The 12,497-nt window shown below is 20.3% G+C and overlaps 5 protein-coding genes and 1 non-coding gene across 17 annotated transcripts in view; 4 read left to right on the top strand and 2 right to left on the bottom strand.

The window, feature by feature from the left end:
* Positions 1–369: 369 nt before the first annotated feature.
* Positions 370–1,747, top strand: LOC107995476 (small ribosomal subunit protein bS16m). The gene is made up of 3 exons (XM_017053011.3): positions 370–498; positions 863–987; positions 1,382–1,747. Exons 2-3 carry the CDS (start codon positions 865–867, stop codon positions 1,667–1,669), a joined length of 411 nt encoding a protein of 136 aa, XP_016908500.1. The 5' UTR covers positions 370–498; positions 863–864; the 3' UTR covers positions 1,670–1,747.
* A 449-nt stretch (positions 1,748–2,196) lies between these two features.
* Positions 2,197–2,290, bottom strand: Trnai-uau (transfer RNA isoleucine (anticodon UAU)). Its single transcript has 2 exons — positions 2,253–2,290; positions 2,197–2,232 (listed from the first exon to the last, which is right to left on the bottom strand). It is a non-coding gene; the product is annotated as a tRNA-Ile (tRNA).
* Positions 2,291–2,503: 213 nt separating this feature from the next.
* LOC107995473 (uncharacterized) lies at positions 2,504–4,813 on the bottom strand. 4 transcript variants are annotated; one of them, XM_062084307.1, is made up of 6 exons: positions 4,676–4,813; positions 3,755–3,877; positions 3,433–3,643; positions 3,235–3,364; positions 2,921–3,154; positions 2,504–2,820 (listed from the first exon to the last, which is right to left on the bottom strand). In XM_062084307.1, exons 2-6 carry the CDS (start codon positions 3,871–3,873, stop codon positions 2,669–2,671), a joined length of 846 nt encoding a protein of 281 aa, XP_061940291.1. In that variant the 5' UTR covers positions 3,874–3,877; positions 4,676–4,813; the 3' UTR covers positions 2,504–2,668. The 4 variants fall into 4 exon arrangements, with proteins under 4 accessions (XP_061940291.1, XP_028521370.1, XP_016908497.1 ...); XM_028665569.2 differs by lacking the exon at positions 4,676–4,813 and adding an exon at positions 4,399–4,534; XM_017053008.3 differs by lacking the exon at positions 4,676–4,813 and adding an exon at positions 4,334–4,352.
* LOC107995474 (protein POLR1D-like) lies at positions 4,170–5,313 on the top strand. 2 transcript variants are annotated; one of them, XM_062084311.1, is made up of 3 exons: positions 4,170–4,371; positions 4,629–4,684; positions 4,922–5,313. In XM_062084311.1, exons 2-3 carry the CDS (start codon positions 4,662–4,664, stop codon positions 5,127–5,129), a joined length of 231 nt encoding a protein of 76 aa, XP_061940295.1. In that variant the 5' UTR covers positions 4,170–4,371; positions 4,629–4,661; the 3' UTR covers positions 5,130–5,313. The 2 variants fall into 2 exon arrangements, with proteins under 2 accessions (XP_061940295.1, XP_016908499.1); XM_017053010.3 differs by having other exon boundaries at positions 4,201–4,437.
* Positions 5,314–5,807: 494 nt separating this feature from the next.
* LOC107995472 (pentatricopeptide repeat-containing protein 2, mitochondrial) lies at positions 5,808–8,063 on the top strand. The gene is made up of 5 exons (XM_017053006.3): positions 5,808–6,282; positions 6,445–6,968; positions 7,086–7,382; positions 7,556–7,660; positions 7,738–8,063. The coding sequence occupies exons 1-5, from the start codon at positions 6,201–6,203 to the stop codon at positions 7,882–7,884; spliced, it is 1,155 nt and encodes a 384-aa protein (XP_016908495.1). The 5' UTR covers positions 5,808–6,200; the 3' UTR covers positions 7,885–8,063.
* Positions 8,064–8,840: 777 nt separating this feature from the next.
* Positions 8,841–12,497, top strand: part of LOC107995609 (glutamate-gated chloride channel) — a 38,131-nt gene continuing 34,474 nt past the window's right edge. For 3 of the 8 annotated variants that reach the window (XM_062084299.1, XM_062084298.1, XM_062084294.1), the window contains exons 1-3: positions 8,850–9,046; positions 11,533–11,600; positions 11,930–12,036. In XM_062084299.1, the coding sequence (XP_061940283.1) occupies positions 11,542–11,600; positions 11,930–12,036 (166 nt within the window). In that variant the 5' untranslated portion in view covers positions 8,850–9,046; positions 11,533–11,541. Of the gene's footprint in view, positions 9,047–11,532; positions 11,601–11,929; positions 12,037–12,497 lie in introns of those variants that run through there. The other 5 variants (XM_062084295.1, XM_062084296.1, XM_062084297.1 and 2 more) reach the window with 5 other exon arrangements.

Here is a 12,497-nt window from a genome sequence, read left to right as displayed (position 1 = left end):
CTGAGAATGAAAACACCTATACGAATTCATATATTGCACATGCGCTCATCTATAGAATACAATTTATTTGATTATATATTAAAATTTTCCAATTTTTTACAAATATATTGTTGGCAAAATATTTTCTATATATATTTTATATATATTTATATATTTAAATTATAAATAATATTAATATTTATCTTAAAATTCATAAATGATATTTTACTTGTAAAAAATTATGAAATCTGTTTCGAAGTAATATTGTAAATATAGCATAACATTAAATAAATTTATTAAAATATAAAAAATATTAATATAAACTTCATAAAATATTTTTGTTTTTTAAAATATTTTTTTTAATTATTTTCATTAATTTGTGTCGTGTATCGTTAGATGTCGCTAATAGTAGTCTATTTATTTTCAATGAAACTTTCCGTTCTATATTGAGTATTTAATAATGATTTAATAATTATTAAATTATTTAATTATAGTGATATTTTTTTAGTCATATATAAGGTATAAGAAATAATATATTATGTTTTAAATATATACGCTATTATATTTTATTATTTCCATATAATTTTGTAAATAAATAAATAATATGCATTAAGAATTATTTAAACAAATCATGTTTTAAATTTTAATTTCCTTTATATTAATCAATTTCGATTATTATAATTAAATATAATATTGTATATCAATAATTTAAATTATTAATGCGAAATTAATTTTCTGAAAGGTTATCTAATAATATAACATGATCCAATGATCAGATAAAACTTTTTTGTCTAATGAGAAGATAGATTCGTATAATTGCATTAACTTAATATTATTTATGTAAAAAAAAATTATTTATTTAAAATATATTAAACATTTTAAGAAATGCCACGATTACCATTACATCCTTCATCTGGAACTGGTATTTCTAATTTATGGCCTAAAACAATACGATGTGTTCGTTACGGATGTGCCAATAGACCTTTCTTTCATATTGTTGTTATGAATGTAAGTTTTTGTAAATGATTTTCAATTTCAGCTATTACTTTTCATATTACTTAATAAGACTTTATACTACTTAACTTCATACTACTTAATAAGATTTTTTAAAAATAAAATGTTATTTTATATTTATTTTATAATTGTATAATCATATGTATAATTTCACGAAATTATTTAATTTATATTGTCAATTATGTATATTTTTTTCAACAATTGAGTTTATATAATGTTTTTTTTATAATGTACATAAATTATAAATTTATTTTTTTATATTTATATGGATAAATTTATAAAAAAATTTCTGACAAATTTATCAATATAAATATATAAATAAATAATAATAAATATATAATAAAAAATAATATGATATTAACAAATATATAAATTTATTTTATTTCAGACTAAACATAGGCAACATAAACCTCCAATAGAACAATTAGGCACATATGATCCCTTGCCAAATAAGTATAATGAAAAAATAGTTGCTTTCAATTTTGAACGTATACAATATTGGTTGGGACAAAATGTTACAGTATCAAAACCAGTAGCAATACTTTTAGGACTTGCAGGTTTTTTTCCAATACATCCAAAAACATATTTGATATCATGGAGGAAGCGAAGAGCTATTGAAGAAGCAAAAGCAAATGAAACATTAGAATCAGGAACAAAAATAGAAGCTGTAGACTAACATCTTTCAGCTATTTTATATTATATATTTAATTTGTAAACAATGTAAGCATTTAAATAAAGTTATTATATAAAATAACATATTAAAAATTGATTTAGTAAGTAATTTAGTAAGTAATAATAGTATGTATAATGTAAGTATAATAGTATGTAATAAAATATTAATAAATAATAAAATATTTATAATAAAAAAATTATTAATAATTATTAATAATTACTAAATATTATATATAATTACTAAAATAACTTTTAGTTTTAATATATTTATATGATAATCCAATATAATAATTATTATAAGAATTATCATTTAATATAATACTTAATATAATTAAATATTAATATAATAATTATAAATTAATAATTGAATATGCATTGAATATATATTTTAAGTATTATAGATTTTGAATATTTTAATATATAGTATAATAATTAATATATAAATTAGATGTACATTTAAGATATATTTTAAGTATTATATATTTTTAATATATGAATATTAAAAAAAGAAAAAAAATAACAAAAAAAAATTTCCCCAGGTGAGGCTCGAACTCACAACCCCGGCATTGCTCACAAATTTACTGTCTTATAAGTACCGTGCGCTAACCGATTGCGCCACTGGGGAGTTGTATCTTCCAATTTCTTATTTATATATATAGGGAAATGAATGAAAAATAATATCCAAAAGAAGTAATTATTAAACATATTTTAATACAATTATTTAAAAAATATAAATATTATAATAGAAAAAAAATTTATTACTTTTATATTTCTAAATATGAACTTTATAAAATAATATTAAAAGTATATATATATATATATATATATATATGATAAATATGTTTAAAATAAATTTATTGATTTCATTTTGAATACATGTCTTTTTGATATTTCATTATTTTTGAATATTATGATAATAATCTATTAAAAAAATATTAGAAATCTTATGATAATTTATAATTATATAATTTATTCATAAAAGAATAATTTATTATTATATATATTATATATCTTCCTTTTTTGAATCATCTTTATTTTCATATAGATAAATAGCAGAACATAGATCATTCCATAAATGAATAAGGTCTTTTTTCATGATATTTGGTTTGCAAAATTTTTTTAATAAGGAACAATTTTCTTCTGCAAACTTTATTCCTGAAATCATTATAGTTTATATGATTTTCACTATATTTCATATATCATTATAGAAATGAAGTAAATAAGTAAATAAAATGTTGTAATCATAACTTATTACCTATTTCTGTAGGAGTTATAGTAAAATGATGTTTAATTCCCCAAAACCGTTCTAAAAATAATATTGACCATTGAAATATTAGATAAACTTGTTTTATATTTTTGACTGAATGTACATATAATAAGATTCCACCATTTTCATCTGTACAATTTTCATAATTTGCATACATCTTAGATTCTAATGTATCTAGTATTTGTTTTCTAACTATACTTAGTTCATTATATTGTGAAATTGCTGAAAAAAAAACTTTAATAGTGTATTTTTTAGTTATTTTGCTATTATTAAGCAAAAAATTATAAAATTTGAAAAAATACTTGATGTAAGAAGTGAAAAGTTTTTCATTTTAGTTATAATCTCTACCCAAGATTCTATCTCCAACATAAAACATTTATTAATGTTTATAAAATGACATGTTATGTCATAAATTTCAAACTCTTTTTCATCCTAAATAAAACAAAAACATAAAAAAACTAATACATAAAAAAATATTTTTTATGAGTAATTTAATATACCTCTAATTTTACTGTTAATTCTATATAGAAACTTAAGATTTTTGTTGTTAAATATGTTGTGTATTTATAAATATTATCATGTAACCATTTCTTGTCAATATTTTTAAAGTTTATACCAGAGATTTGTTGCGAAACTTCACACAATCTATATTCGTAATGTTCTTGTAATTTCTCTTCTAAATTATTAGTAATTTTCGTAGCATTTGGCAAACTGATATAAAAAAAAATACATATTAATGCATAATATATTAATTTATAATAATATATATTAATAATAAAAAAAATATTGAAATGTAATATAAAAAAGTAACTATAATACAACTTTATTGTAACAATTTGTTGATCCTCTTCTTGTTGTTTTAGTTGCTCAATTAAATTATATGCTTTTACAATAAGCTCTTCTTTTAATTTTTTTAGTGCAATTAATTCAAAATCTTCCATTATTCTAAAACAATTTTAAATTATAACATATAGTTTATGTTATATAATACATTATTATTTATTATATATATTATATAGTTATAATATAATACAAATATAAGTATTATCTATTTGAATTTATATTTAAAAAATAATACAAATGTATTTATAAGTACATAAATTATTATTCATTATTATTCATTCAATATTTTTATTTTCAATTTTTAAAATTATTTAACTAGATGTAAAACAAGAAATTGTATATACTATAATATAATCGTATAAAATATAATATAATATAATCGTAAAAAAGTTGTTGAAATAATATTTATAATTTATAAATGGTATTTTAAAAATTATAGATAGTATTAATTTTCTTATATGTAAATTAAAATTATTTTAATTAAAAAATGTAAAATGTAAATTATTGTATATGAAAATTTATAAATTTATAATTTATAATATATTTAAAATTGTATACATTAATAAAAAATTATATATATAATTTAGTTTGTATTTGTAAGTAACTTATGACATAAAGTTAACCTTAATACATCAAATATCATTGTCTATGCTAATCCGAAAGTATGTAATTTTATTTTTTACATAGATAATTACATAGTAATAATTTTTTTATTTTGTATTTATTAAAAAGATTGAAAATCATTTCATTATATTTAAATAAAAAAAATAATCAAATTTATCATTTAACAAACAATTTCATTTAATTATGAAAGATATACATTAATAAAAAATTTTGTATTTAATATTTTAAGATTAAAAAACGAAAAAAATTAAATATTGATAAAATGGATGACGAAACCTTAAATAGGTGAGTTTATATCTCAGAGAACTTATACTAATAATTAATATCTATTAAATTTAATAAATAAGTTGACTGTTATATGCATATATATACATTTTATGAATAATCCAATCACAAAATTATGAATTAATATAATCATTAAAATAATAATAGAGATAAAATAATAGAATAATGATATATAAATTATTATATTTTGAAGTTTTCTTTATTATTGTTTCATTAAAATTATAATTTTATTTTTAGACTTGCAGTTGAAGCATTATTGGAAGAAGCAAAACTTGGAGCAAAAAGAGCAGAAATAATGGGTCCTAGTGGATGGATAAAACCAAAAGAATGTATTAATAAAAGATTTCTTCATTCAACATTACGGAATGTTGTTCTTTCAAATAAATATCAATTGAAAAGAAAAAGTGAAAAGCAGTTGCGTATACCTGAGAGTAAATTAAAATAATTGAAAATATGAACTAATTCTACTATTAATGTATTAAAGTAATGTATTTATGTAATGTCCTTTTTTTCCTTTTATTTAAAATCAAACATCCTAATATTATTGAAATTCATTTTATTTAGTAAACTATTAATTAAATGTAATTTTTATTAAATTGAATAAATAAAAAAATACACTTAATAAGTAATCCTGAAAAACCAATGATTCAATATTTAAATAAAATAATATAGATTTAAAAATTATAAAAACTGTAATTTATATAAAATTTGAAAAATATACATAATTTATACTAAATTTTAAGTATAAAAATATGTATGTATGTAGTAAAGTACATATTTACATAAAATAATACATAAAATAAGTTAGAAATAAGAAAATTAATAAATTATCGTTTACTTTTTTCTATTAATTATACAAGTTTAACGAGAGAAAGAAATGAAAATAATTAATCATATAATATGTAAATATAAAAAAAATAGTAAATAGTTTTATTTATTATTATTTGTTATTCAAAATTAAGTTAAAATTTTTAAAATAAAAACAGTAATTTTTTTTAATTTAAAAATGTGATTCTTTTTATTAGATAAAAATTATAAATAATTTTATGAAAACGGTACTTTAATTTTAGAACATTATGTAATATATAAGAAAATCAAGATTAATAAATAAAACAAATTTGAAATTATTTCGAATTGAATTATTTTATAATTTAAAAGAAAATATTATATTTTAAAAATATTATATTTAAAAAAAAAATTATAATAACGTAATTCTTTTTAATTAAATATATATATTATATATAATTAATTATATATTTTATTATTTATTATTTAATTTTAATGTAAAAAATAAAATAGCGCAAGAAAATAAAATAATTTTAAAAAAATAAAAATCATGTAATATTTATAAAAGAAAAATAAAATATATTTTAATTATACATTTGATTATATTGTATAACTGGAAGCCATGTGGTTATCATTTCCGCTGTAGTTTTTACGGTCGTGAGTGTTCGATTAAGATAATCGCATTGAAATATATATTATATAAAATAAATATTTATTCATTCTCTAAATCATGGCAATCAATATAAGAGGACTTTTTAATCTGAATATTTCGCAAACAAAAAATTTGTTTTTCAAATCTAATTTTTTAAAAGGTATATAACATTTAACCTAAATTATGTTAAGTAGATTTAAATATAATTTCAATTTTAATACATAAATAATAGAAATATATAAATAAAAAAAATGATTCTAAATATTAATTTTGTAAAATTTTTAAAGATTATATTTTATAATATTTATTTTTTATTTTTTAGTTGGTATTCGATGCTTATACACGGAACAAGATTTGGGTATAACAATGTATGAAAATTCGAGATTCATATTTCGAAATCAATTTATGACAATAGAAAATACTTTTCGTGAGAGAATGAAAGAAATTTGTGAAAAAGATGATGGAATAATATTTACAGAAGATTTAAAAGCAATGATTCATTTAGTACAACCTAATGAACAAGATATGACTTTATTAACTAATATGTTAAAAAAATATATTCAGAAACACGAAGAAAATAAAATTGGATCATTTGTGTTTGGACCAGTAGTAATGAGGATGTTTTATCATTTGAATCAACCAGAATATGCTTTACAAGCATTTGAGAATGAATATTTAAGGAATAGTTTTAATTATCGTTCATCATTTCGTACCTTAATGTGTTTATTATATAAAAATAATATGTTCAAAGAAATGAAAAATGTATATGATAAAGTATTAAATAGTAATGGTATAAATTTCATTGGCAATAATAATGTTTTAATGTATGCTGCATGTCTAAAGGAGGTAACAATAATTTTTAATTGGTAATTTTTTATAATGATTAACATTTAAAAATAAAACTTAAAAAAAATATAAATAATAAAAAAAAAATAAAACTAAAAAAAAAATTATTTTATTTAGAATACTCCAGAAGCATTGAAATATGCTTTAGCTCATTGGAAGAAACAATTTGAAATAATGAGACCTTCAGGAAGAAGTTATGCATTAATATCATATTTAGCAATAAAAAATAATGCACCTGAATTAGCATTAGATATATTGAGTACAATTCAAAGAGACAGAATTATGAGTATAAGAAGTCTCAAAATATTGGCATATATGAATCTGGAAAGATATTTACAAATAATTCCTATTTTAAAACAAATAATGGAAAATAATACGAATCACAATCATAAATATTCAATTTTTGCAGATGTGGTAAGATTATATTTTGTTAAAAAAAATTAAAAATTTAGCATAATATCAATATTTGTAATTCTTGTATTATAGATGATATTATTTGATTCAATTTTAAATTTTAATATAATATATTTTTATGTAATTATTATATATAATATATATTAAAGTTTCTTTTTATTCTTATATTATAGATATATGAATTGGAAGAAAAATTGAAAGCAATTGATATAGAAGAATCCGTTCAATTACTCGATTTAATAAAACAAGCCAAACAACTTGAATTTATTCAAACAACAGTAAATTATTTTAAATATATTTCAAAAATTTATATTTTTATTTTGATATATAATTAATATATAATTTTTTTTTTAAGATAACTTTGGAAGAATTTCTACTACAACCTATAATGAATAGAAGGAAATTCAAATTTCAGAATTCTGAAAGAAAATTTAAAAATCAAGAACCCTTTAATCAAGAACGAATGTACGGGACAAGAAATGAATTACAAAATTATTTATGATTTTTTTTACAATTTTCTCATTAAAAAGAATAATTTCGTTAAACAATACTTTCCATTTTGCAATGAAGTTGTATTATTATCTATAATAAACAAATATATTATCTATATGTCATGTAGCAATTATATAGGAAGTAATTATAAAATAAAATAAACTTAAAAAATCATAAAAAATTGTAAAATATGTGTATGTGTTAAATTATTTTTAAATTTTTATTATAATTCAATTGTAATTGAATGTTTATTATTTTTATTAATTTTATGTATTCTTTAATTTAATTTTAGTTGTTATTAATTAGAAAAATTATTTATAAATTGTAATAAATATTTATAATTTTTATATAGATTTAAAATTTTATAATTTGTCAAAATTATATAATATTTTATATAAAAAAATATATATATATATTATATATATATTATATATATATAATATTACATATTTAAAAGAAATATAAAAATATTCTATTAATATATTCAAATAAAAACTGAAATAATAAATTGTTTTTAATTTAAAATATGTATATCATAGAAATGATTATATAAAAATAGATATCGATAGATATCGATATTTATGATCGATCATATAATTTATGATTAATCAATTTATCGATTTATTCAATTTGGACATGAAAGTATTTTAAAATTGTGTAAAGATTGGATAAGATTGGATAAGATTAATAAGGAATATTTAAAAAAAATATGGAAAATTTGATTGATATGGTATGTATGATTCTGCCAATCGATGTTTTATATTGAAAATTATATTGAAAATCATAATATTTGCAGAGACGATAAAATATGTTGGACGAGAATTAGTAGCTTCGTGGTAGTTGTACCAAGGAAGAAAAGGACGATGCATGATGCTGGCTCAGTTGCGGTACGGGGTTTGAGGAATCGAATGACGTCATGTCTAAAGCGACGCGGCAACGCTAAGCGTCTGCGTGGGTCGACGGGTGTCTGGGCCAGGATCAATAGCGTGCCAGCAACCAGGTAATAGGTGTGAGTGTATGTAGGTTTCTGAACGGTGGCAGTCCAGGAGACGAATCTTCCGAGGTAGGACACTTGACGAGTCGAATACAGTTTCAGTGTCGTACCGGAGAGCGCCATGCCAGTATCATTGCATCACGGAACGCTCATTGCCTAGGATTATCAGCTTCTCCAGGTAAACATACCTTTTATGTCTTTTTTTTGTTCCTTCTCTTATTTTAAATTAACATTGGGTAATAACAACTTTGAAAGCCACCAAAAGTATTGGTACAGCAACGATTGAAGGCCACCACCCACAATCAAACATTCGAAATGAATTAAAATGGATTGAGATTGATTATTATTATTTAATATAATAAATTTAACCCTGTGTTAATTTATCACATTATTAGCTCTAACCATACTGATATCAATGATCGAATATATCTGGTCAATTTTTTTGACGGAAAATAAATCTAAACTAAAACGAAATCAATAATAAAATCAATGAATAGAGTTCATGGTAGGCAATGGAAAGAATAGTATAGATCAATAGAAAGATTGGGAAGAAAAATGGGAATATGGACAGCTAGTAGATAGAATAGAGAAATGAGAAAGTTTGTGGTGGGGATTGTGCGTAACACAGATATGGATCCCCTCGACTTCTGCATGAAAGTTGGTTACCTAGTTATTACAAAAACATAGATTACTTTGTTATTACAATTAACGAATAATTCGTATCTTTCATAATCTTGTTCGCGTTTTAGAAGATTTCCTCTATTTCTGATTATATTAGATATCATAAGCAATTTAGAAAAATATTTAAATTAAGAAAAGAAAGAAGAAAAATATTGTTTTCTGTATATATAAATATCTCTCAAATAAAACACAATATTTTTTTGCCTTTTTTATAATCTTTTCTTAAAGCTTGGAATGAGATATATTACGGAAGAAGTTGAGCTTATTTTACTTGATTAAAATTAACGCCAGATGGAGGTGTTTAGCTATGGAGGGAAAGCAATTACTTAAAAACACGTCCGCGTATCGAGGATTTGTTTGATAAAGAAATTTGTTCTTTGCTTAAGCGCTCTCGAGAAACAGAAATACAAACACGTTTGTTGTATACATATACGTATATATCTATACATATACTTATATATACATGTATACATCCAATGCTGACCTAATTCGTACAACGTACCGTTCGCAATAATCATTTGCCTTTCGCATATCCTGTTTTCAACTTTCAACTTCTCCCGCGATTTGCGTAATTAAATGGAACATGTGATACATCATATTATTCAATCGACCGTTCCATTTACTCCCTTCGAGAATCAGAGAATATAACAATATATATATATATATATATATATATGTTATATTGCATTGAATTTATAAATTTATAAAATATTTTAATTAGAGAAGCTCAATAATTTATTGCTTCATCACTTCTTTTAATGAAAGGTTATATTTACTACTCGACCAAGATACTTTTAATATTTTGTCAATATTTATTACGAAAGAATAATTATTCGTGAAGTATTTATCAACAAAAATTATAAATCGGATTTAATTAATGAATAAAGATTTTAATTTTAACAAATCAAAGATATATAATCAAAAATATATAATTTTTTTGGTAATTTTTTAATTAATGATACTTCAATATATTTTTTAACACATACTGTTGTTTCTTTTTTAACGTAATATTAGATGATTTATTTTCGATAATAAACGTGCGATTTTATGCATATTTGAGCAGCGAAAAAAACATGGAACAAGGAAAATAACGTATATAAAGATAATACGATTAGAAAAGCAAAGTGCCTTAAATGTATGGTCAGTTGCACTTTGCAGTAGAATAGATCAGTGTGTAGTCAAACGTTCGCCTCATAGAATAGATCTGCGGGTAAATTCTAGAAATTATCTGGTAAATTTTGTTTTATTTTTTTCTCAATTACAATTTTTCTTAATTAATATGTTCTATTTAATATTTTAATTTCTTTTAATGTTGATATTTTATATATTTATATTTTGATATTTGACAATTTTTCATATTTTAATTTCTTTAGATTATATATTAATATTATATATTTTTTAATTAACAAAGTTAGAATAAAGTGCTGTATACAATATAATATAGACGAAATTTAATTTTATTAATTATTCTTAATTTTATTAATAGCATTAATAATATTTGATGAATAATATTTTTTAAATATTATGAAAAAATAAAACAACACAAATTCTGTCTAATAATCATCAATCAAGTTTTTAGTTCTTGTGTTATATACATATAAGTTGGCTTTATTTCAAATAGACAAATTCCTTCATGTTTATTTTCCGCAAAATGATCTTCCTTTTTGTAATAAATATCAACTATGTGCTTATACAATTATTTATAAATTATATATGCTCTTGATTTTATGTCATGAAATAAAATTGATTAATTGGCGACTTAATATATTTTTATTCCATATAAACTTTAATAGAACGAAATATAACTAATATAATACTAATAGATAATACTTTTAAATGGCCGAAATTAAAAATTAATTCAATTAAATTATTATTAAAATTATTATTAAAATTATTAAAATTTTAAGAATTTGGTAAAAATTTCTATATTATTTAATTTCTTCATTATTATTAATTAAATAATCGTTTAATTTTATATTGCAGGCTGCCGCAATGTGGCCTGGAGTATTGAAGTTATTGGTGTTATTAACATTCTTGCTACATCCATCAAGGTATGTTATTCAATAGTTTTATATACATTACATATATTGTTACATATTTTTATTCACGTGATTCTAAGAATACTTTGATCAATGATATTTATTAATTTCGTTTTTTTTATCCCATTTTTTAATCTGAATTTCTTATTTTATTATTTCTCTATTTTTTTTTCTTCATATTGGAATTCAATTAAAAAATTGGATATTTAAATATTCAATCTTCAAAAATTTTTTTATCATTCTTTTACTTATTATTATATATATCTTAAATCAATTCAATGTATAAAATAAAAATTGATAAGATAACAACTGATTCAATTTTCATTCATTCCTGATTGCAGATGTACGCAGGGAAAGGTGAATTACCGGGAAAAGGAGAAAGAAGTGTTAGACAACATTTTAGGAGGATACGACGCGCGTATCCGGCCCAGCGGAGAAAATGCAACAGGTGAATATGGATAATCTTTTTTTACGTCCATTATTCCTTCCAGTCTTCCTTACCACAAAAAAAAATTGACTAATTATATCGACATTATAAAGAAATCGGATACAATTAAGGAGACAATGAAACCTAAATTTAATTTAATAAGTTAAATAAGCTCAAATAATTGGACAAAGGATAATTTGTTTTGTCAGCTGTGATGCTGATAATAACTATCAATAAAATTCCACTATTTTAATATAATTCAGAGTCTTGCAACTGGATATCTAATTAGTTCTTTTATTTAAGAAAGAATTGATAATGCATTTTCTAATCATCATTAAGTTATCTATGTTGCAACTTACAAAAAGATTTGAAAAGTTAGAACAAGTGTCTGAAACTTTTTGCATATATTTTAATGTGATAAGCATATCTTTCTTACATATCTATGTAATTTTACCGAAACTAGCGAATATTTGAATTCCAGT

The sequence above is a fragment of the Apis cerana genome, linkage group LG14 (genome assembly GCF_029169275.1).
Source record: "Apis cerana isolate GH-2021 linkage group LG14, AcerK_1.0, whole genome shotgun sequence".
NCBI classification, from domain to species: Eukaryota; Metazoa; Arthropoda; class Insecta; order Hymenoptera; family Apidae; genus Apis; species Apis cerana.
This window is presented reverse-complemented; position numbering and strand designations above follow the sequence as displayed.